Source organism: Cololabis saira, chromosome 4 (genome assembly GCF_033807715.1).
Source record: "Cololabis saira isolate AMF1-May2022 chromosome 4, fColSai1.1, whole genome shotgun sequence".
Lineage (NCBI taxonomy): Eukaryota > Metazoa > Chordata > Actinopteri > Beloniformes > Belonidae > Cololabis > Cololabis saira.
Genome location: NC_084590.1, coordinates 38,734,836 through 38,758,591, shown reverse-complemented (window position 1 = coordinate 38,758,591; position 23,756 = coordinate 38,734,836). Strand labels below are relative to the sequence as shown.

Sequence of the window (23,756 nt, the reverse complement as noted above, 5' to 3'; positions counted from 1 at the left end):
CATCTCCTCCCACCTCCATCCCACCAATAAGGGCGGATGGTCCCTCCTCCTCTCCCTCGTCCTCTTCCTTACTGTCCCCGTCTTGTGCCAGACAGACCCTGCCCTTTCCTTTCTGTCGCCCTGTCTGTGGGCTGTTGTGCAGGATTTGGGAGGCTGACAATGGCAAGCTTTCTCCACGGCCTGCAATGCTGACACTCTGCTCCCTCCTGCCGGGACTTCATGTGAGTACAATCATTTAATTTCGCCCTTTTTCTCATCATGTTTGTTCCCTCCATGCGGGAGAATCCTCCATAAATATAATGACCGGGGTGAAAAGCGGATGAATAATTGATGATCACATCCCAAGCAGCATCTGTGCATTGGGAAATCACAGATAAGAGGGGGCTGTGCTTATTTGTCATGATATTGCAGAATGCAGATCCTTGTTGCAAACTATAGTATTTTTTTTACATTTCAAACATTTGGTAAATTGATTTTTATGAAAAGCAGTGGTGAAGTTGTTCTGCTGCTGTGATTCTTTGAATGCTTCCTCATCCAGCCCACACACTTCTCCATTTTAGTTGGGAGCTGCCGGCTGTCTGTCTGCCGGCTCTGTGGCAGGTGGGCATCTCTGCTGCAGTTCTGAGGGCTGGGCTCTGCAATCAACCACACATGCTCTTTTGTTTAGAGGATTACTGATCTTTCATTGCCTTTTTTCTGATTTGAATTTGTATGGTGGTGTATGTATGGGCAGCTTTGGGAGGCACATGTAAATCAGCATATTGTTTGCTTATGTCAATCTGTGGCTGTTGTGTTGCATTGAACTGCAGCAAAAGCATCAGGTGATCGATGCATCATTTTTGACACCACTGGACCTAGACAGTCTTATTTAATTTTTTTAAAACAACAACTGTTAATTGCTGTGTAAAATGGTCTCAGCTGGTTTTATTGCTGAGTGCAGCTAATGGAGGTTTGGGGCAGGTTTGGCTCTTCTGGGTGCCTGTACCAGGTCAGTGAGAGGTTTCTGGAGGATGCTGGGTGTCCTGGTAGCCAGAGGGCAGATTCCTGGAGGAGGTTACCTTTTTTTTCATGAGCGTTTTTAGGGGTTCCTTAAGTATTGATGGCCAACGGCGTGGTTTAACAGACCACCTACGTTCGAAACATGTGAGGAGCAAACAAAAGTGCAGTGTTGGCCTTGCTTCAGTGCACATGTATAATCCATGAGCCTAAATTGTGTCTTAGAAGAGACTAGATACAGTCAGACCTTTTTTGAATTGATCCAAGGCAGACATGTGGCAGTAAAGAAGATGTAACATGGACTCTACATGTTGGAAAAATCAATTCCCTCATCTCCCACACAAAAGGAGTGATAGGCACATGGATAAAAGGAAAAAGAAGAACAGATACCTAAAAGGCACTAAACATATCAAACTAAACATAACTGGATTTCATATCAATCAAAATAGTCCATCAAATTGCTCTAGATTGATTTTAATTAAATCAAATCTATTTTGCAGTAGACAGGTTTGGGTCTTTGTGACTCTAGTTTTTAATCATAACAAGCTCAGCTGAACAAGATTTAATTGGAGCTTGTAACATTAACCTATGAGGCCATCCTAGAATAAACATGTTGAATGAAAAGAAAGTAAGGATAATGGATAAATAAACAGGGCAATATATTAGGGCCCGAGCACAAGGATGCAAGGACCCTATTGTATTTGTAGTTAGTTTTTATCCGAAATATCTGAAATTCTTAGATCCCATCCTCTTCATTTGTCATTTTTCAGATTAGGAAGTGTTTCTGTACACTGGCAAGTAGTTGATTGTGCTTTTCCAGCTGTACAATTAACATTGATTAAACCATTTTACTTGCAGCACTTTCATTGTATAATTAATGTAACTAAAGCAGGATGAATGTGCCAAATCATCACCATCATCATCATTATCATCAAAGAGGATGCCGTCACAGCAGACAAGACACAAGCTACATCATGTTGTCACTTTAGGACTTTATTGGCTGCAGAAAAATATTCTTCTGAATCATCACTAACACAGCAAATAAAGGTGCAGCAATAGTGATTTATTTCTTCTTTTAAGCTTTCTACAACTGGACTGGAATCTCATACATTTTTAAAGAATTGCAGGTTAAGTAATGTCTCTTAATATCATAAACTTGGGTTTGTGGGTATATATATATACAGTATATTCTTTGTGTTGTAATAATGTGCTTTTTAGAGGCCATTCATCACAGATGTAGGATATTAAAATGATTGTTTTTCAACAAACTGTTCAGCCAAAATTAGATTTAGTTCATTACACATTCTGAGCACTAACGTATGATGTTGGAAGTCATTTTGTTTCTGAATAATAATAAGAAGAAGATGATGAATCCATCACAGTGCACACACCTGCCATTGATGCTTAAATCAACAGTGAAAGTGAAAAATTGCTTCTTTTCAACTCCCAAAGTGACATCTCTGAATAGCCATGACAAGACACTAATGTGGCCATCTAACGCCGATTGTTCAGCTGCTCTTACCGCAGGTTGCATTGCAGGCACGGCTCATGCACCAATCGACCTTTGTGAGAACAGCGGTGTCTATTGTGCCCACAGGCACGCTGTGTTCATGCTGCATTGTCTTTTGTGAACCTCTATCACAGGGAAATCACAGGGAAACGCAGATATGTCCTGGTATAATCTGCTCACTTGGTCATGTCTCAACTCATTAGTGTCAGAGATTATCTAATGACTCAAGACAATAAAGATAATTGAAAAATTAGTGCTGAGATTACCACTTTTTGCTTTTTAAAATCCAATTTGGGTTGCAAAAAATCTGCAAATATATAGATATTGACCCTAGTTTTCCCCGGATGTACGCCAAAGTAAAATAAAACGATCCAAACTGCTGTGGATCAAATAAGGGCCTTATGTGTAACTTTTTTCAAAAGCTTTATTGGAGATGCTGCAGACTGTTTTTATCTCTCATCCTGGAAACCTAAAGTCTGCTGCTGTGACTGTCCTGACGGACACTGATGGGCCGAGACAGACTCCTTCATCTGGTGCAGTGAAGTGCAAGAGGAGCTTGTTAGTATAGACATTTCTGTGCATGTGAATAATGATTGACGAGTCATCAACACACACACACACACTAAAGGCAGTGTTCACATACATCTCATTATCTTGTTGTTGTCCCAAACGGTGCCTGGACTCTGGATTGTTATTGGTAATACAATTGTGATGAAGCAGTCCTCTCTGCTTGACCTGTGACTGAATACGATTTCATCATATATTACTTATTGATTCAGCATAGGGCTGTGCGATTAATCCATTTTAAATCTAAATCGGATTTATTAATCAAGACGATGTTAAAAAAGGGAAAATCGGAAAATCGATTTTCCTTTTTTGCAGCTGGCTTTGTTTGGTCAAGAAAATTGTAAATGTTGTCACTTTACTAAACTCAAGGAGGATTAACAGTATCTTTCAATTGCACTTCATTCCCAATAGGGAATTTTTTTGCTATTTTTCTTTAAAAATAAAGATAAAATATTTGAAACAATTTATTCCATTGTCTTTTGTAGTTTTACCAAAAAAATCGAAATCGTAAAATCGGGTTTTCAGAGAAAAGAATCGGGATTTTATTTTTGTCCAAAATCTCCCAGCCCTAATTCAGCACTCTTGATTGGTCTTGAAAATACATTATCCCTCACATACAGTGAGGGTTGTTTTAGACATTTGGTAAAATAAAGAGATATTTGGTGCTTTTCTTTTAATTATTGGGGTAATGTTCTGCTATTATCAGATTATTGTGCTAGTTCTAATAATTTTAGTCAAGAATAATGTTCTTACCTAATGGACAAAGATATTTTTGCTTAAAAGAAGACAATTTGACTACAATTATGGAATACTATACCTATTTCTGGAGTGGTTGTAGTGAATCTGTCTCACTAACTTGCAGATATGTCTTTTAACTCTATAACAGTTAAAACTAAAATTTGCCCAGGAAGCACGCAGAGACAATTACTGCATGAAGATACATGAGCAAGAGGTTGGAAATATAAACTGCAGTCTATATTTAAACCCAGTCTTGACAGCAAATCAAGGCCCAACACCTCTGACTTCAAGTCAGTAATACGTCCCAGTGTTTGGGACTCAAGAACGCCGCCGACGAATGAAATGCCCTGTCCAAAGTCTGCTCGCCGCTGTGTCTCACACAAAACTGAGAGGACTGCAACTACAGAGGGCTTGTTCCAGATAATGGTGCATGTAATACAACACATTTCCCAAAATAGTTTAAACAGTAATACAGACTTACTGGGCTGAGGGGGGAAAGGTTGTGGCTCAAACAAGGGAAGAGGAAGGGGAGAGGAAAAATACTTTTTATGGCTCTAGAAGCACACACATCCTGGAATTGCAAGTAGTCACACATTAGGAATGATACTAACAATCTGGAAGTTGCAGCCGCCTTAAAGTGCTGTGAATGCACCTCTCTTTTATCCTTTATCAGCTTTCAGTGAGGTCATGTCATTATTTACGGTCATAGCTCTTTACATAACAGTGAAATGAGTCAGTTTAGTTATTGCAGATTGGATTTTTTAATACCTTCGAACTATCATGAGAACAGTCAAGAGTTCATACAAAAAAGCAGGCATCGAGTTAGCCAGTTTTATTCTATCAGATCTCTGAAATATCTATTCAACGTGTTAAAACAACTGCAAACAGACTCGGCACCAACAAATGATATTAAACCAGTCAGATTTCATATAGTGGCCTGGCTACGTTATGAAAAAGGAACAACAACAATAAAAAATGTGGGTAAAGGAGACAGCTAATCTGGCCAGTGGGACAGTTTTCTCATTCAGAAAAGATAACTTTTTCATATTTGCTGCTCGCATGGCAAAATTATTTCACCTTGCAAAATGGAAAACAGAGCTGCCAAGGACATTAGTTAGTAATTTAAGACGTAAATCTCACTGACAAAAATAAAAAGCACTTTCTAGGGGAATTAAAGTGCGAAGCTTGGCTACGTGTCCCGCAGACACAGTCCAAGCAGATTACCCCGAGGACAGTGTTTTGTGTTGTTGTGAGCTCTTGTTGATAGAATCCTATTAAAGCACTCATGCAAAATATCCTTTTCCTCTGGAGAAAGGTGTTAAGCACACAAACGACTTATCCTAAGCAGGTAATGCGTCTGTGTCGTCTGGTCAGAGGAGAGAGAGAGCCCTTGCCTGGCCCTTTTTTTTATAACTTTATTTAAGCACAAAGCATTTGCTTTCGCAGAGATTTGAATCAACTGGGTATTATGGTGTCATCCGAATCTGGGAGACTGGGTAATCCAGATGGCAGACAGGACCTGAGCCCATGGGCGGGTGAGGGGGGGGTGGGGGGGGCATTAAGCCACTTAACTGTAATGCAGGGTGAGAGTGGCTCGTGATGCTTCACAGTTATACAGCTGAATGTGCAAACGATCACATCCTGTGGATTTCTGCGGGCAAAGCGCGTCCTAGCAGGACAGATATGGGGCGACGTGAGCGATCTCTGTAGCAGAATGACAGGAAAAATCCGCCTAATGCGTATGAAGTGCTGATCATGCACTTCCCATGACTAAGCCGTGCTGTGGATAATTACACATTAACATGACGGCATGCTGCAGATACTAAAACTCAAGTCTGTGCCACTCTTACCGTGTCTGTCTGATATTTCAGAAGTATGTTGGATATGTGTCACCTTTTAGTTTAATTGCTCTTTTGCCTTCTGCCTTGTTTACAATGAATACAACCCGTAGGAGGCGACTAAAATGCTTTTGAAAGGTTGTATTTCAACCATCTGGAGTCATTTTATTGATATTTGTTTGTTATTTTGTGTGTCTGTCTTGGCATTATTTTAATATCTAGCTTTTCTTTAATTATTTTTATTTTATTAGTTTGCACACAATAAAATTAACACTTGCAATCAAAATAGTAAAACAAATCTGACAGGAGAGGTCAAAAAGCCAACAGGCTTATGCAACGGACCTCCCCTCAATTTAGGAAGTAAAAAACAAAAACAAAAAAACAAAGAAAACTTGACATTTTGTAAATGTGAATTAAATGAGATGATAAATTTCTTTTAAAAATCTCTAGAGAAGCAGAGCTTTTGATAATATGAGATTTGGAGTTACTTGAATTACTTGGACATCTGCTAAGAACTACAGTTAGGAAGAGGTGGTTTTTTTTTTTTTTTTTTTTTTTTTTTTTTTTTTTTAAAGAGAGAAAAGGAAAAAAAGAAACATCTTTCTGTGGTGGAGCAAGTGGGAGTGACTGGGTCAAAGAGGGCTGCTCGAAAAGCAGACAAGCAGGGAGAAAGGGAAGGAAGGTGGGGGAGACTGTTGCAATCCCAGAGGCAGAGGCCTGCGAGCTCGGAGGGGGAGGAGCCGCGAGGCTTTGGCTCATCCAGCTTCCTCTTGATGTCACTGCTCAGCGGCTCCAGCCCTGTCCATGCGAAGGGCCCGCTGCGCCGGGAGGGGAGGGCGTGTGAGGGCAGAAAAAAGGGAAGGGTGGGAGGTGGCGTGGGGGGAGTCGGGGAGGGGCCCGTTGTTTGGACAGTAAAACGGCTCGTCAGAGACCTCAGAGTCTCTTGGGGAGCTGCAACAATAAATAGAATCTGTGTATCTGAATAACATTAGCATTATAAAGAAGTCTACGGTTGATATTAGGCTCGATAATGCCACGAGTGCTTAAAAACAATTAAAAGGAGAGGAGAGAAACATGGTGGGAGAGTTAAAAGATAGAAAAGAGATGAACGTGGGGTGCTAAGCTGCGTGCAGAGCTGGAATGCTATTGTTAGAGCTGGCTTTTTCTGAGTTGCAGAGAGGGACAGCTGCATCTGAGGCCCGCTTGTTCACGTGAGACAGGCAGCCCGGCTCACTGACAATCCTCCCAGACAGACAGACGGGCAGGCAGACAGACAGACAGGCAGGCAGACAGACAGGTGGTGTCTGAACTCGGCCTTCGAGGAGTCAAGGCAAGGAACTAGAAGGAATTTGGGGAGTGGCCTTTGAAATATTTTTCTCTTCTTACTATCAAAGAAAAGGCCACGAGACCCATTTATCAAAGCTGGAAGAGCAGGAAGCTATAACCTTTGAGATTCCAGTCTCAATACTTTGTCTCATCCTGAGGAAGCATTAAGGAACAGGGATATTAATGAACAGCAGTTGACCAGATTCAGTTTTGTACTTTTGTAATATTTATATATCATTATGAGATGAAGAATTTGGTTTTTCTGTAACTATTATTGTTCATCAGTAAGCAGTGTTTTACGTTTGGAGACGGTGGTTAACTGGTTCAGGACAATGACAGTATCTCCACTAGGGGTGGGTATTGGGAAGGACCTCACGATACGATACGCATCACGATACTTGAGCCACGATACGATACACATTGCGATATCCCGATTATGCGATATCCCGATTATTATATTCTACATAGTTCACCGAAAAATTTTAAAATGCATTACACATCTTAAAATCCAAGTTGTATATATGTACATCAGATGATAGTGATGGATCTTAAAATCCGAGTTGCACGTTCATCAGATTATAGTGACAATTCATGGGACAAACTGAGTCAAAACAATGTTTTATTATAACTATACAAGCTAAAGTTACAACATATTTGTATATGTTTTTCATATTATTTACATCATATGAAATTAACATTAAATTTAGTATGAGGTTGCTTTAATTATGTGGCAAATAATAAACACAAGAAAGATGGGTACTAAAACCAAGGACAGGCACAGTGATCAGTCAGTATAGATATAAATCCATAAATAAATAAACCTCTGTCCATTATTTTTCATTTTTTAAGGACAGGCAATTGTGTTATATAAAAAATAAATTATAAAATGAAATAAAACATGAAATAAAACCTGAGCTCAGTGCAGGGCCCTCCCAGGGTTGGTAGAGAGTGGCAATGCCCAGGACTGTCACTTAGGTAGGAGCACTGGGTGATATAATGGGAAAAAAATCGGGGATAAAAAATATTTAAAAAAAAAAAATCGATATTCAAATTTTGAATATCGATATTGAATCGGCTGGAAAAGTATCGCGATATATTGCCATATCGATATTTTTGCCCACCCCTATTGAAGACGCAGTTGCATCAAATCAAGTTTAGTGTCACTTTCTAGTGTTGTCATGTTGGCTTTGGTTAAATTAGCATCATTATTATTATTATTTCAAAATGAGTTTATTATGAGAATGTTTATTTGATGATGATTGTATTGACATTTGTGGAAGGTATTAACTCCGTTAAATCTCACTCAATAAATCAGTGTTGCAACTATACAGCCAGTTCTGAGGAAAAGCAAAGACGTCATGATGTGAAAGCAGGTGCAGGTTAGGAATGGGCGATATTTTACCGTTCACGATATACCGTCAAAAAAATTCCCCACGATAAGAATTTGTCATCTCGCGGTAAAAACGATAAATTCCTGTTAGGGATGGGCGGTATGGACTAAAAAATTTATCACGATCATTTCTGGCATTTATCCCGATAACGATAAAAATGACGATTTAAAAAAAAAAAAAAAAAAAAAAATACCAATTCAACTCCACCTTTGTAACTATAAATCTATCACCACATTCAGTCTTTGGAGCCCCCAAAAGACTTCTTTCTTTCTTTCTTTCTTTATTTCTTTCTGATTCCTTCCTTCACGTACCATAAATCCGTCTTTACACAAAAACGTCATCAACGGGAATTTATCATTTTTACCGCGAGATGACAAATTCTTATCGTGGGGAATTTTTTTGACGGTATATCGTGAACGGTAAAATATCACCCATTCCTAATTCCTGTCGATGATGTTTTTGTGTAAAGCGGATTTATAGTTCTATGTTAAATCGACGCACAAAGTACGGAAATGAAAGAAAGAAAGAAAGAAAGAAAGAAAGAAAGAAAGAAAGAAAGAAAGAAAGAAAGAAAGAAAGAAAGAAAGAAAGAAAGAAAGAAAGAAAGAAAAATTCCCATTGATGACGTTTTTGTGTAACAAACATGGCGGATCTGAGAGCGAGATAGATTTATAGTTAAAAAGATGGAGTTGAATTGGTATTTTTTTTTTATCGTTATCGGGATAAATGCCAGAAATGATCGTGATACATCTTTTAGTCCATACCGCCCATCCCTAGTGCAGGTAAACAAGTGACGGCTGGCTGATTGTGCTCTGACTCGGGTCTGTGATGTCACAGTTTCTTACTAATTTGAACGGCTCACTTAAAGACACATTTTTATCTTGAACACAGTTTTGAGTTGTTTCTCTTGTCAGACAAAATACTACATGCTTCCAAGCGGTAGTATTTGGGCGACAGTGGCTCAGGTGGTAGAGCGCGTCGTCCAATGATCCAAGGATTAGCGGTTTGAACCCCCCCCTTCTTTAGTGGCTACACATATAGTTTACCATCAATATGAATTTGAGTGAATGAATAATATACAACCATTGTAAAGTGACCTTGGGCTCCATGAAAGGTGCTATATAAATGCAATTTGTTCTTATTAAACACATTTTTATATTTTCCTTGACTCTTTTTCAAGAAAATTAGTCTTACTTTTTGTCAAGTGGGTGTTCCTATTTTTAAGTATTTTAGTCGAGGAATTTAGTTTTTACCCCATTGGCAGCTATTTTTGGCTTAATGTAAATCAACATGACTAGATTTAAGAATATTTCTAGAGGGATTAGCTTGGCTGACATAACAATAACCTAATAAGGCACAATGTTTGTCCCTGATGTTACAACTTACAGCTTAAGTTGTTCTAGCTTCGACTGAAATTGAGGTTGAAGCTGTTGATGTTTTATTTGCCGCATAGAAAGCGACATGTCTGTGTTTTTGCAGGTCATTTAATCCTTCATGTGCTTACGTACAATATGACAGATGTACTGTACAACATATCATAGGCAAAGCCAGTTAAGCTGCACTTGACCCAGTGATACAGATCCATGTGACTGCAGCTCCTTCAGCGTCCCGGCAGAGCCAGCATTACATCCACTGATCTGGAATTCAAGTAAACAGGGACGCTGACGCTGTCTGGTGACATGTAGGACCCGGCACAAGATGCATCTTGGTCTTTTCTGCTAACAGTGTATTTATAGAGACCCCTCTTATGGAGACCACCAGCCCTGCCCTGAGGTGTTGATCACATGCATGCATGCATTTTTTTCTTCCTCCTGGTACATGCAGTTAATGGGAATTTTCACTTATCATGCCAAATGATCTCTGGTTCAGAAGCTCACACTACGGACACTGTTTGCTAGGGATGGGAATCGAGAACCGGTTCTTGTTGAGAACCGGTTCCCAGTGTTTCAATTCCTTGGAATCGTTTGCCTTTTTCCCAAACGATTCCCTTATCGATTCCAGCGGGCGCGAATGACGTCACCAAGCACGCTGCGCAGCGTGCGCGTTTGCGCCCAGCAGGAAAACACGGGGACAAAGCGGCATAAACGCTGGGAAGTTTGGTTACATTTTACCAAAAAGGATGACAACAGGGCGACAATTCTTGCAATGTGGACATTTCAACAGAGGGGGGAAACTGTTAGGACTCAGCCGGCTGATCCGCTGGGAGCGCGGAGTCAGCCTGCATGTGGTAAGGCTGATTTATGGTTCCGCGTTACACCAACGCAGAGCCCACGGCGTAGGGTACGCGGCAACACGCACCGTACGGCGCGCGTCGCCGCGTACCTTACGCCGTAGGCTCTGCGTCGATTTAACGCGGACCATAAATCATGCTTTAGAAGAGCTGCGCTCCGGCGGACAGCGGAGCTCCTGACATAGCTGCAACTGATCAGCTCATCTATGGAGAAGTTAAAGAGCTTCTACCGTTAGATTCTCCTTTCATCAAGGCAGGAAGAGAATCAGGCCAGAATAGATGAATGTCACCAAGCAGGGACTAAGTTTGTGGTGTTGAACATGTTACTGGACATTCTTGTGTAATTGCCACAAAATAATTTGTTGTTTTTCATTAATTTGTACAGAAGAATATTTATTTTATTATTATTATTTTATATTAAATACATATTTTACTGTATATTACAAATCATTTTGTGGGGACCCCCTGGCACCATCGAGGAGCCCAAGGCTGGGGGCATCTTAACACCTCATTATATCTTTTTTGTTAAAAGATATACAAGTTTTATATCTTTGAACAAAAAAGATCGGAGAAACAAAGAAATTGAAACAAAGAAACAATTTTAGTATCAACTTTGTTTTATTAAAACAAAGTTGATACTAAAATTGTTTCTTCTCCTTTTTTCCAAATGAGAATCGATAAGAGAATCGATAAAGAATCGAATCGATAAGCAGAATCGATAAGAGAATCGGAATCGAAAAAATCTTATCAATTCCCATCCCTACTGTTTGCTGAGGGGGAGCGTAAAATGTCAGCGGATACAGGATTTAGAGGAGGTTTTATAACTCTTAACAGTGCTATGACTCATTTCTTCCTTAGCTGGCTTGAGCAAACGCAGCTTCCTCACACTGTTTGAATGTTTTCTTCAAAGATTTCTTAACGGTTCCTCTTGTCTCTTCCACCTTGTGCTGCAGGTGACGTTGTGCCTACGGCCCCTTTGAATGTTAGTCATCATGGCTAAGTGCGAGACCGGCCGCACCAGCCCTGTGGTCAGGCAGATCGACAAGCAGTTCCTGGTCTGCAGCATCTGTTTGGACCGTTATCATAACCCCAAGGTTCTGCCCTGCCTGCACACGTTCTGTGAGAAGTAAGCTCTGAATCATTCACTCACATTCTGTTTTTATTGGACTTTTCATGACGTGCCATCACAGACTGCTGTCAAACCTGAGATGACTGCAGCAGTGAAAGGATTCATGTGCAATTTAAGAGGAAAGCCGTAAACTGAAAGATTACAATCAAATAAGAACCATAAATGCAGAACTATTTAAGAACAAAATGTTCAAAAACTGTTGTGCTACTTTTTAAATTCTTACCATAACAGTAATAATAAGGGGAGTGGTAGCCTAGTGGGGGTCTGGGGTTCAAGCCCCTGGATTGGGCCCATGAGCAAGTCATATCTCGATATTTTCTAGCTAAATGGCGATACTCGATATATATCTCTATTTTTTCTGTGCCTTAATTGGGGTTTCCCCCAAAGCATTATAGCATAGCATCTCTGTTAGCTTCATTTTTTTCTGAGGCAAACCCTTAAAAAAACAGTCAGTTTTAATACAAAGCCTCGTGCCAAATGTCACACAGGTTCCTTTGTTAACAGAGGTCTGCACAATATCAAAATGTATAAAACAAATGAAATAAAAATAAACTGCCTGCATATATAGAATAAAAATGCTTCTTGAATAAAATAAAACAAATATCCCTTTCCTGCATAACATTTAAATTAAAATACACTGTGCAATTAATACAATGTAGACAGTAACAGGCAGACTTTTCCACTGAGGTTGACAGTTGTGCAAATAACAAAACATTTGTGAAAATCTCAAATAAAACATTCAAGTCAATTTGTCACAAAATAAGCTATATCAAAAAAAAAAAAAAACATTTTTTTTTTTTTTTTTTTTAATCGATATAAACGATATTGTCTCGTACCATATCGCGTTTGAAAATATATTGATATATATTAAAATCTCGATATATCGCCCAGCCCTACCTTAACCCTTACTGCTCACCAGGCGTTGTGCAAATGGCAGACCCCTGCTCCTAGTTTGACTAGAGATGGGTTAAATGCAGAGGAAGAATTTCCCCATTGTGGGATTACTAAGGGAAAATGTATTTATTATTTTATTTTGACAGTATTTAGAGCCTGATGTGGATGGTTCATCTCTGCTCTGTAACTAATCCAGCCTGCTCTCATCTTAGATGTCTCCAGAACTACATCCCTCCCCAGTCCTTGACCCTGTCGTGTCCAGTATGCAGACAAACTTCCATCCTGCCCGAGAAGGGGGTGGCAGCCCTACAAAACAACTTCTTTATCACAAACCTAATGGAGGTGTTGCAGCGAGACCCCGAGTGCAGCCGGCCCGAAGCCTGCAGCGTGCTGGAGTCGGCCAACACGGCTACCACTTGCCAGCCCCTTTCTTGTCCCAACCACGAGGGCAAGGTAAGCCAGAGCAAAATGAAAACCTGTCAAGTAGTTCCAAAGACACTCCTGGCTGAGACAAGTTAAGGATCATTGCGTTGAATGTTGTTTGATTGTTTGAAATTCTTTATTCAGTCACATCACACTACAAGCATTATCAAAAAAAATAGTGACTGAAAAGGCCCAGGCAGAAGCATAGTGCTTATATTAATGCCTGTCCTACATACAAACAAACAAAAAAATAATAGCAAAACTAAACCAGAAAAGGAGGACCAATAAGGTTTACATAAATAGTAGTAAAGACATTTTTTTAAATAAATATCAGAGAAGAACAGCAACAAACAAAAACAAATTAACATTTGTATCTTTCAAAGATTGCTCTACAAATCTTTTTTTGTAAACCGAACATGAGCTGCACATTTGTAAATCTAGGTTAGTGTCATTCCATTGTTTAACTCCCACAACAGATATACATCTCCTTTTAGTCTCTTTTCTAGCTTTTTGTACAACAAATTTACAAACATCACCCAAATGATATTTTGACTCGTGTATTGAGAAAAACTGTTGTACACAGAGAATTCATAAAGATTTTCAACAAAAAAAAAAAACAAAAAGGCGTCTTGTGCTCTACTGCACCACCTGCAGGTGATGGAGTTCTACTGCGAGTCATGTGAGACGGCCATGTGTTTGGAGTGTACTGAGGGAGAGCACCGGGAACATGTGACCGTTCCTCTGAGGGATGTGCTGGAGCAGCACAAGTCCGCTCTTAAAAATCAGCTGGACACCGTGCGCAACAGGTATGACTTTCAGAGCTTAAATCTTGTGGAAGATCTTAAATATACTGAAAGAGAATGTGTCCTCTTCCTCCTGGTAGGCTACCTCAACTGACGGCTGCCATTGACCTTGTTAATGAGATCTCCAAGCAGTTGACGGGGAGGAAAAATGAGGCAGTGACTGAAATCAGTAACACCTTTGACGAGCTGGAGAAGGCCTTACACCAACGCAAGACCGCCCTCATCACTGAGGTGGAAAACATCTGCAGCACCAAACAGAAGGTAGGACAACTTACTGATATTTTCTTTTTTTTTTTGTTGGTTTTTAAATGTGTGAATGACTACGTTTACATGCAGTCAAAATTTGGGTTATTGCTAATATTCCGATTACTGAAACATTCGTAAAATATTCTGTTTACATGGTAATTAATCATTCGGGATATCTGGATCAAACCAGTGACGCACGGAGAACATCATGACGCAATTCCTGTCATTTCCGCTTCTTCGTCCTGTATCCAAATGCTGCTTCGCGCAACTTTTCGCTCACCTTCTTGTAAATCTCGCTATCCCCGTACTTTCTACCGTCCACAAATGCCAAAATGTTCATATCCTTCATTACATTTATGAAGTGATTAGTCTCCTCCTCACTCCAAAAGTGTGGCGTGGTCTTGCGTTTCTCCGTGTTTATAAGAACGTCCTGGACTCAAAAGAACAAGATTCCTTGCAAAAAGCGCATGCGCAGAAAACAAATTCATGTTCCGTTTGATGGGGATATCCCGTTTGGCGTTTACATGACCGAGTATTCGGGTTTTAAAAGGAGCAGAGGTGTCAAAAGTATTCACATTCATTACTCAGGTAGAAGTATAGATATTAGAGTTTAAAAATACTCCTGTAGAAGTTGAAGTATCAACTCAAGTTTTTTACTCAAGTAAAAGTATAAAAGTACTGGTTTCAAAACTACTTAAAGTATAAAAGTAAAAGTAATGTAAGGGGGAAAAAAGCCATTAAGGACAAAAGCCATTGAAAATGAATGCATCTTAGTATAATGCAAATATATTAAAGAAGCATATATGTGTACTATTGAGCATTAACATGTGTTTCAGAGAGCAGGAGATATGATGACTAGTTGCCTATAAGTATTGTAATGGTGCAAAAAGTCAAACTTCAGAGGCATGTTATCATTTATCCTAACCTTTATTGGAATGAACATCCAAGTTTAGTTGCAGGAATCTGAGGGAACGGATGTAAGAACAAAACTGGACAAGAACATCTGAAACAACCACAACCAAATTCACTCTATCCGGATGGAGCAATTTAACTGGATAGTTTTTATTTAAAGGCCGAAATGAAATAGAGTAACAAGGCTGTTTTTAAAATGTAAGGAGTAAAAAGTACAGATAATTGCGTGAAAATGTAAGGAGTAAAAGTAAAAAGTCGTGTGAAAAATAATTACTCCAGTGAAGTATAGATAACCAAAATTTCTACTTAAGTAAGGTAACGAAGTATTTGTACTTCGTTACTTGACACCTCTGAATAGGAGTAACCCAGGGGTTTTTAAAAACCCGAATATGAGCAAATTTGGGTTATTCAAAGGACTTATTGGTGTTACATGGCCGTGCAAAACCGGGTTATTGCTAATATTCGGGTTTTAAAAGGGTTATTGATGCATGTAAACACAGTGAATGTTTCACACTTTGGCGCTCACTGCCTTCTGTCTCTCTGGGCATGTTTAGGTGCTCCAGGCTCAGCTGACCTCCTTGCTTCAAGGCAAAGACAACATTCAAAGCAGCTGCAACTTTACAGAACACGCCCTCAGCCATGGCAGCGCGACCGAGGTCCTTCTGGTCCAGAAACAGATGGGTGAGCGGGTCAGCGCTCTCGCCAGGCACACCTTCCCTGAGCACCCCCATGAAAATGGACACCTGGGATGCCAGGTGGAGACGGAGGGACTGAGGCGCTCCATCCAGAACCTGGGCGTCCTCATCACCACGGGGGCTGTGGGCCACGCCAGCGTGGCCACCGGTGAGGGCCTCAGACACGCGCTGGTCGGCCAGCACACCTCCATCACCGTCACCACTAAAGACAAGGATGGAGAGCTAGTGAAGACTGGGAATGCGGCCCTGAGGGCCGAGATCATCTCCGTGGATAGAGGGTGCACCGAGGCCGAGGTGATGGACAATAAGAACGGCACTTATGAGGTTGGATATACCATCCGCTCCGAGGGAGAATACACCTTCTCCCTGCTGTTGTACGAGCAGCCCGTGAGGGGGAGTCCCTTCCGTCTGCGCGCCGTCAAGCCGTCGGACGTCTTGCAGTCACCTGACGACGTGAAGCGAAGAGTGAAATCCCCGAGTGGAGGAGGGGGTCATGTCCGGCAGAAGGCCGTGCGCAGGCCCTCCAGCATGTACAGCACCACCAAGAAAAAGGAGAACCCGATAGAGGATGAGCTGATCTACAGAGTTGGTGGGTGAATACCTGCTAGTTTTGCACTTAATTTTAGTGCCCAGAAGGGATGGGCGGTATGGACTAAAAAATTTATCACGATAATTTCTGGCATTTATCCCGATAACGATAAAAATGGCGATTTAAAAAAAATACCAATTCAACTCCACCTTTTTAACTATAAATCTATCACCACATGCAGTCTTTGGAGCCCCCAAAACACTGTTCTAAAAGAATACTAAATGCTACTAAACTACACCAATTAAATTGAATTGATAAAAAACCATTAAATTAGTACACTGGTACTGCAAAACTGTAATGACTCAAATGAAACAAGTTTGAAATGTAAGAAACGATTCAACATTTATTCAAACTGTATGGCTTAAACAGTGGGATAACAGTGCAAACAGCAAAAGTACCATTGTCCTTCAAGTTTTCTTAGCTTATAAAATCACAAAGTAGAAAAAAATACAACCTGATAAATAAAGAAACGGGACAAATAAATAAAAGTTCACTGAAAATAAAATCCAATCAGTGATGACCTCTTCTAATATAAATAAAATGTGTAAATTAACCTGTGGCTGGAACATGCCACAAATTAGATACTATTGCAATTTTTTTTCGTAATAGTCAAACGTTATATCAAAATGTAACAACCATTTCCTTCTGTTTTTGCAGACTCTGCACATAATAGATGATGTTTCCTCCTCGTCACTCTTTTTAAATCCAAACCAGTTCCAGAGCTGGAGCCTCGTTTAACAACGAGCTCCTCGCTCTCAGATCCGCCTTCGGCCATGTTTGTTACACAAAAACGTCATCAATGGGAATTTATCGTTTTTACCGTGAATTTACAAATTCTTACCGTGGGGAATTTTTTTGACGGTATATCGTGAACGGTAAAATATCGCCCATTCCTAGTGCCCAGGCTGCACAATGCTTTTCCCTTTTTTCTTTAGTAACTCCAGCCCTAATGATTTGTTAATCAGGGGAAAATGAAAAGCATATCACAAACTGAACATGAGATATTTTAATAGTTCACAAAAAGATATCTTATTTTGAATTTGATGGAAGCAGCATGTCTCAAAAGCTGTGTCAAGGGTAACTAAAGTCTGGAAAAGTAATTGGTACTAAAGGAAAGAGGAAAAAAAACCCAGGAGGAACATCTCATAACTAATAAGGTTAATTGGCAACGAGCCGTTGAAATTGATATAAACGTATAAAAAGAGCATCTCAAACAGGCAAAGTTGCAGAGTTTCACCAATCTGTAAAAAAAAAAAAAAAAACATTTCTACAAATTGTTGAAACGGTTTCAAAATAATTAGTGTAAAATGGAAAATCCTTTGAATATCTCATAAACTCTGACACATAACATCACTGGAAGCATGAAATCTCTCTGTCTGATTGGACAAGGCAGGAAATTAATTTGGCAAAGTGGAAAACTGTCCTGTGGTCCGATAATGGGACTGTGACAGTCATTTTGGAAACCATGGATGCAATGTTCTGGAGTTTCAGTGCTCAGTTCAAAGGCTGGCATTTCTGAGGTTGTCAGGGTTCATTGGTGTCTATGGAAGGCTTAGCCTGCACATCTGGACGATGCTATAAGATATATATACAGGTGTTAGAGGAGATCCCATCCAGATTTCCTCAGGGAAGGCATTGGACTAGGGCAGAACAGGTCTTAACAGCTCACTGCATGATAGTGGAAGAGTCTGGGTGTGGGACCAGCCTGCCTGCAGTACGGACCCCCCACCTCAATTAAAAACCATAAATGTAGTAAGGAAGAGCTAGAACTGCTGAGCGATTATAGCATTGAATCCTGTATCAGACAAAAGTTGGAAAAACATTCCTTATCTAAAACTCTATAACCATTTTCCTCAGTTTTCAGATGTGTATGGACTGTTGATTTGATTTTTTTGATTTTATTTATTCCGCACAGTATAAAAAACAGAACAAGTAACATACAAATGTAAAAAGAGATTGGTAATGTGCTAGGATGAGGCAAAAAGCCCAAGGGGCTTATACGAAGCCTCTACCTATGTAAAATACAGCAAAAGATTGTACAAAGATTTAAAATATGCAGAATACATGATTGCAGTCTAAAAACAAAGACAAAGCAAATAAACAGTTGTTGTTAATGGTCCTTTCCCAACTTTTTTTAAATCTGTTGCTGCCATCATATTCAAACTTCTTTTTTCCCCTTATGATGAAACATTTCCTTAGTTGGATGTTTTAATTATTTTATTTATATTTTACACACTGTACACACCAACTTTTTTAGAAGTGAGATGGATATTAAGTAAAATCTTTTTTATGTAAAGTGTGTTTTAGTGGAATAAGGAGTTTCCTTTAGTATTGCCCATTTCTCCTGTTATCAAACTGTTGAAATAAAAAACAAACTCATCAGTCGTCAGTTGTGCAGCACTCCTGGTAGGTGTAACGTTTTCACCCCTGCCTAAACCCTGGTGTCCTGCTGGTTTGACAGGAACAAGAGGACGAGACAAAGGAGAGTTCACCAACCTTCAAGGCATCTCCGCCGCCAATAATGGGCGAATTGTGGTGGCAGACAGCAACAACCAGTGTATACAGGTAACTGTTACTCATTCTCTCTGGGGAAAAAGGAAAGAGAATTAAAAAAATAATAATAATAATTTAGATTCTGAATGAACTAAATTGTATCATTTTCCAGGTATTCTCCAACGACGGTCAGTTTAAGATGAGGTTCGGGGTCCGGGGTCGTTCACCGGGACAGCTGCAGCGCCCCACAGGCGTAACCGTGGACATGAACGGCGACATAATTGTTGCTGACTATGACAACAGATGGATTAGCATCTTCTCCTCAGATGGCAAGTTCAAGGTGAGAGCTGTGATGCACAAAAACACAAATATAAATCTGACAGGAAAAAAAAGGGGAAATGCTACACACTCTCTCTCTCTCTCTGGCTGACGCAGAATAAAATTGGCGCTGGGAGACTGATGGGACCCAAAGGTGTCGCCGTGGATAAGAATGGACACATCATCACAGTCGATAATAAAGCCTGCTGCGTCTTCATCTTCCAATCAAATGGGAAGCTGGTCACAAAGTTTGGTGCCAGAGGAACTTCGGACAGACACTTTGCAGGTATCGTTTGCTTTAACAAATAACCTCCAGTTTGATTAACCTAATACATGTTTGTTGCAGGAATAAGCTGAAATGCACATCAAATGAAGCAGCATGTGTGAAGATGTGGTTTGGGCCAGATTTACTGATTTCATTAATGTTTTCTCCCCAACAGTAATTAACTTAGCAGCATGTGTCTATGATTTAATAAAGTGAACTTAAATTTAGAGCCCAGCTAATGTCTGCATGCTCAGCTGCTGGATTACTGACAACAGTCGGCACACGGCTGCTGGTTTTATTGTTGCACTGATCACCTTAAACCTTCCACGTGCTCCGCATCATCAGCAGCTATTAACAAGCACGGAGTTACGATTCGCACCAGTGCATGAACCAATGTGATGTTTACCTTTTTACTTCTCACTCAGATTTGAGGAGGAGCCGTGATTTGCTTGCGTCACAGCAAACTCCCCCATCGTGTGGCTTCGGCGACGCAGCTTTGTTTAATTTGAAATTCACTTTCCTTTCAGTTTCATTTCTCACTTGGACCTTTTTCTTTTCTTATAGAGAAAAGTGGTGCAAACATTGCACTGGAAACAAAGCTTAGTAAATCTGGTCCTGTTTTCAGTAAGTAATTAAATGACCGTGAGTGTGACCTGGGAAGGGAAATCTTTGTCTTTTCTTTTCTTCCTCTTTTTTTTTTTTTTTCAACTTTACATGTTGATTCATCAGTTCTTTCACCTTTTTCACACGTTGTCCAACATCAGCTCACAAAGTTTCTCTCTGTGGCCATTTTGTCTCCTTTTTTGTTTTTTTGTTTTCCAAGTCCAAAAATAGTGTGGAACTTCCTTTTGTGTTCTGTAAAGCCACGGATGACTCACAGCTGCTCTTCCCTTCTCTGTCTCTTTTGTTGTGTTTAGGTCCTCACTTTGTGGCTGTTAATAACAAAAATGAGATTGTTGTTACAGACTTTCACAACCATTCAGTCAAGGTATGAAAACACCAACACTCACTGGTTATCGTAGTGAACCTCCACTGGAAGCAGTACTCGAGTTTAAAAAACAATCAGGGGGGATGGTGGATTTTATCATATGGGGACAGATAATTTGTGCTGATTACAAATAATATAATATATTACAAATAATAGCACTGACCAAAACACCTGCAGGAATGACATAGCAGCAGTTAAATGCAGCCTTCTGTAAGCTTTAAATATCCACTGGGCTTACATCAAATACATCAAAACACAACAATAAAAAACAGTTTTCTGAACTTATCAATATGACTCTGTCCTTCACAGGATAAGTAAAATGGATCACTGCAAAAACTGAAAATCTTAACAAGAATATTTCTAGTTAAAATGTCTCATTTTAGTAAAAAAAATCTCATTACCCTTAAAACAAGACATCATTGGAAAAAACAATTTTCCCCTGTTTCAAGTAGATTTTCACTTGAAATAAGTAGAAAAATCTGCCAGTGGAGATTTTTTAATAAAAAGATAAATCTTGTCCCACTGGCAGATTTTCCTACTTATTTCAAGTGAAAATTGACTTGAAACAGGTGAAAATTGTCAAATAAGTTATTTTTCTGGTGATGACTCTAAATGTTGAAATAGCAGTAAAACCACATTCATTGATGAAATGACATAAGGGATAGAAAGGGGGGATGGCAGTTTTACTGGGGGGATGATTTGGACCGTTTTTATTTCAGAGGGGATGCCATCCCCCCTCATCCCCCCCTCAACTCCAGTACTGACTGGAAGGATTATGGATAAATGACTTATGCGTGTATTTTAGTGTCAAAAAACTTTGAAGAGACGTCTGGCTGTGTTTGTTTCCAGTGATTTTAAACAATTGTATCCTCTTTATTTTTTCTCTCTAGGCATGTTTTACACGACGTGTGATGGAGTCATTCCCTCATTCTTTTCCATGTTTTACTCGACAGGTGTACAATGCAGATGGGGAGTTCCTGTTTAAATTTGGTTCCCACGGGGAAGGGAACGGCCAGTTCAATGCCCCAACGGGTGTGGCCGTGGATGCCAATGGGAATATTATTGTTGCAGATTGGGGCAACAGCCGGATCCAGGTCAGCTTTGCGAGAATACCTTTTTTTTTTTTAATACGGATGCGAGTACGCAAAAAAAAAAAAAAATCTGACTCACTCAGCCGACCTGTCTCTGTTGTAGGTGTTCGACAGCTCAGGGTCTTTCCTCTCGTATATCAACACGTCAGCCGACCCGCTCTACGGCCCGCAGGGCTTGGCCCTCACGTCCGACGGCCACGTGGCGGTGGCAGACTCCGGGAACCACTGCTTTAAGGTCTACCGCTACCTGCAGTAGAGACCTGCGACAGCCATCCTCACCACTGCAAGCACTGATGACACAACTAATGTAATCCACAGGGTGCAATGATATCTCCAGCACAGCCTTTTTGATGTGCACATCAGCAGATTTCCCCAGATACGACCGTCACCTCGTTTAACCTTTTATCGTGTGTATTGAAGGTTGATTTTTTTTTTTTTGTTTTTCCCAAGTCGAGTAATGTGACGTCGTAGGGAGGAGTGGAAACCTAAATCTAAAGACTGGACTGATTCAAAGGCTGTTTTTTTTTGTTTTTTTGTTTTTTCCCTGTGGGATGTTGTCATACTAGACCTTCTGTGAGACCTGACACTTTAGCAGATAAACTGAAATATTTAATCAGCCATAACTTGTTCAGATGCATGAAGTTTTAATTTATTTTTTTTCCCCCCTTGAATGGCTAGGCAACGACTCCGCGTACCCGTCTGCTGCTTTAACCAAGAGTTAGTTAATGCTTACAGTGAAATGAACAGTGCCATGCTTCTCCAGCGATGAAATGTAAACTTTCTCACATATTAAATGTCACCACCATCTGTGCATTGGTTTGCTGTATGTATTGTATATACTTGAATGTATATTGTGTATATTAGATCACGCTGTATGTATGTGCTATGACTTGGAACACACAGTGTTTTTGCCTTTTCAGGGGGCAACGAAAGATGAAGGATTCCCGGATTTTGACGATGTGTGTGTGATTGAGTGTGTGTGTGTGTGTGTGTGTGTGTGTGTGTGATTGAGTGTGTGTGTGTGTGTGTGTGTGTGTGTGTGTGGCAGCTGTAAAGGAGTGGGCTTTTGAAACAAACACAGCACATGCATTAAAGAAAAAGTGTGTCATATTATTGCATATGTAAGCAGCACAATAATCAGTTTTGTTTATAATTGTTATTTTAAAGGAGTGAAAGCAATGGGCGACGTTAATTTATTTCATTTTTGTACAAGCTCAGCATTCACGAAATTATTTTTCTAGATTTTTTTTCTTTGCGTTTGTTCTTTATTTCTTTCTTTGGAACTTTTAGGGAAAGTTCCCAGTCAAGCAGAATTCAGTATCCATCAACATTTTGAAAATGCAGATCAGTATTTGTGCAAATGGGCAGCTCGTTTCCAAAGTTTCATTTGGATGCCAACAACAACAACAAAAAAAAAAAAAAGTCTTGATGAAGAATTGAAACGATTGTTTTGCCTTTAACATTTTAATACCAACAACATGACGGAAATAATACACATATCTCAGGAACAATATCAAACATTTTTCAGTTCCATAGAGACATGCATGTGGGGGGTGCATATTGGTCGCTTTGTAAAAATAAAACTGTTAATTTGCTCTAATGATGTCTACATTAAGACTGGCAAAGTATGGGGATGGAGTATGGATTCTGTTTTACAATAATCTTTTGGTTTTGTGGCTTCACAAGAAATAATTACAAATATAAAACTGTAAATGAGCATTTATTAGACATCAGCCGGTGAACACACCCATGTTTGAGAACTCACTCACAATGATGCATTTGTAAACTATCCGTCTTTCAGAGCTTCGAACTGCATTTACATGAAGCTACGACTCGAAATGAAGGACTTGCCGCTCTTGCGCCCCCTTGTGTTTATTCTTTGTAATTGCAGTAGAAAGCACGGAGCAACAGCAGAAAAACCAACGTGCAATCAACACAAGCTCCTGCTCTGACTACATTTTCCACCGCACTGTGTTTAACACCCAAACATTAGTCCTCCACACTGTGGAGCTTATCTGAGGACTCGAGTAGAAGCCACATATCACCAATTAAATCATTCTGGACTCTTTTTTTTTTTTTCTTCATGCATATAATCTGTTGTTTGACTGGTTACCAAACAGGAGTGCAGTACATACATCTTTTCAGAATCCAATGGTCACCTTTTGAGATGTGTCTGAAGTATTTTACCCTACCCATTGTTTTGTTTATGAATATGCACTGGTAATAAAAGCACATGGTTTACCGAGCTGTTGCAAATCAATGTGACCCCCTTGTTTTAAACCTAATTTACTGTTAACGGAATAAAATGTTTCTA

General features: G+C 39.9%; 1 protein-coding gene across 2 annotated transcripts; it reads left to right on the top strand.

Annotated features, from left to right (window-relative positions):
- The first annotated feature begins 89 nt into the window (after positions 1–89).
- On the top strand, positions 90–23,687 carry LOC133441925 (tripartite motif-containing protein 3-like). Of its 2 annotated transcripts, XM_061719713.1 has the most exons (13): positions 90–221; positions 11,550–11,722; positions 12,832–13,072; positions 13,697–13,848; positions 13,926–14,106; positions 15,558–16,287; positions 18,749–18,852; positions 18,953–19,120; positions 19,216–19,384; positions 19,928–19,987; positions 20,281–20,351; positions 21,305–21,445; positions 21,546–23,687. In XM_061719713.1, the coding sequence occupies exons 2-13, from the start codon at positions 11,577–11,579 to the stop codon at positions 21,696–21,698; spliced, it is 2,316 nt and encodes a 771-aa protein (XP_061575697.1). In that variant the 5' UTR covers positions 90–221; positions 11,550–11,576; the 3' UTR covers positions 21,699–23,687. The 2 variants fall into 2 exon arrangements, with proteins under 2 accessions (XP_061575697.1, XP_061575698.1); XM_061719714.1 differs by lacking the exon at positions 19,928–19,987.
- Positions 23,688–23,756: the final 69 nt, after the last annotated feature.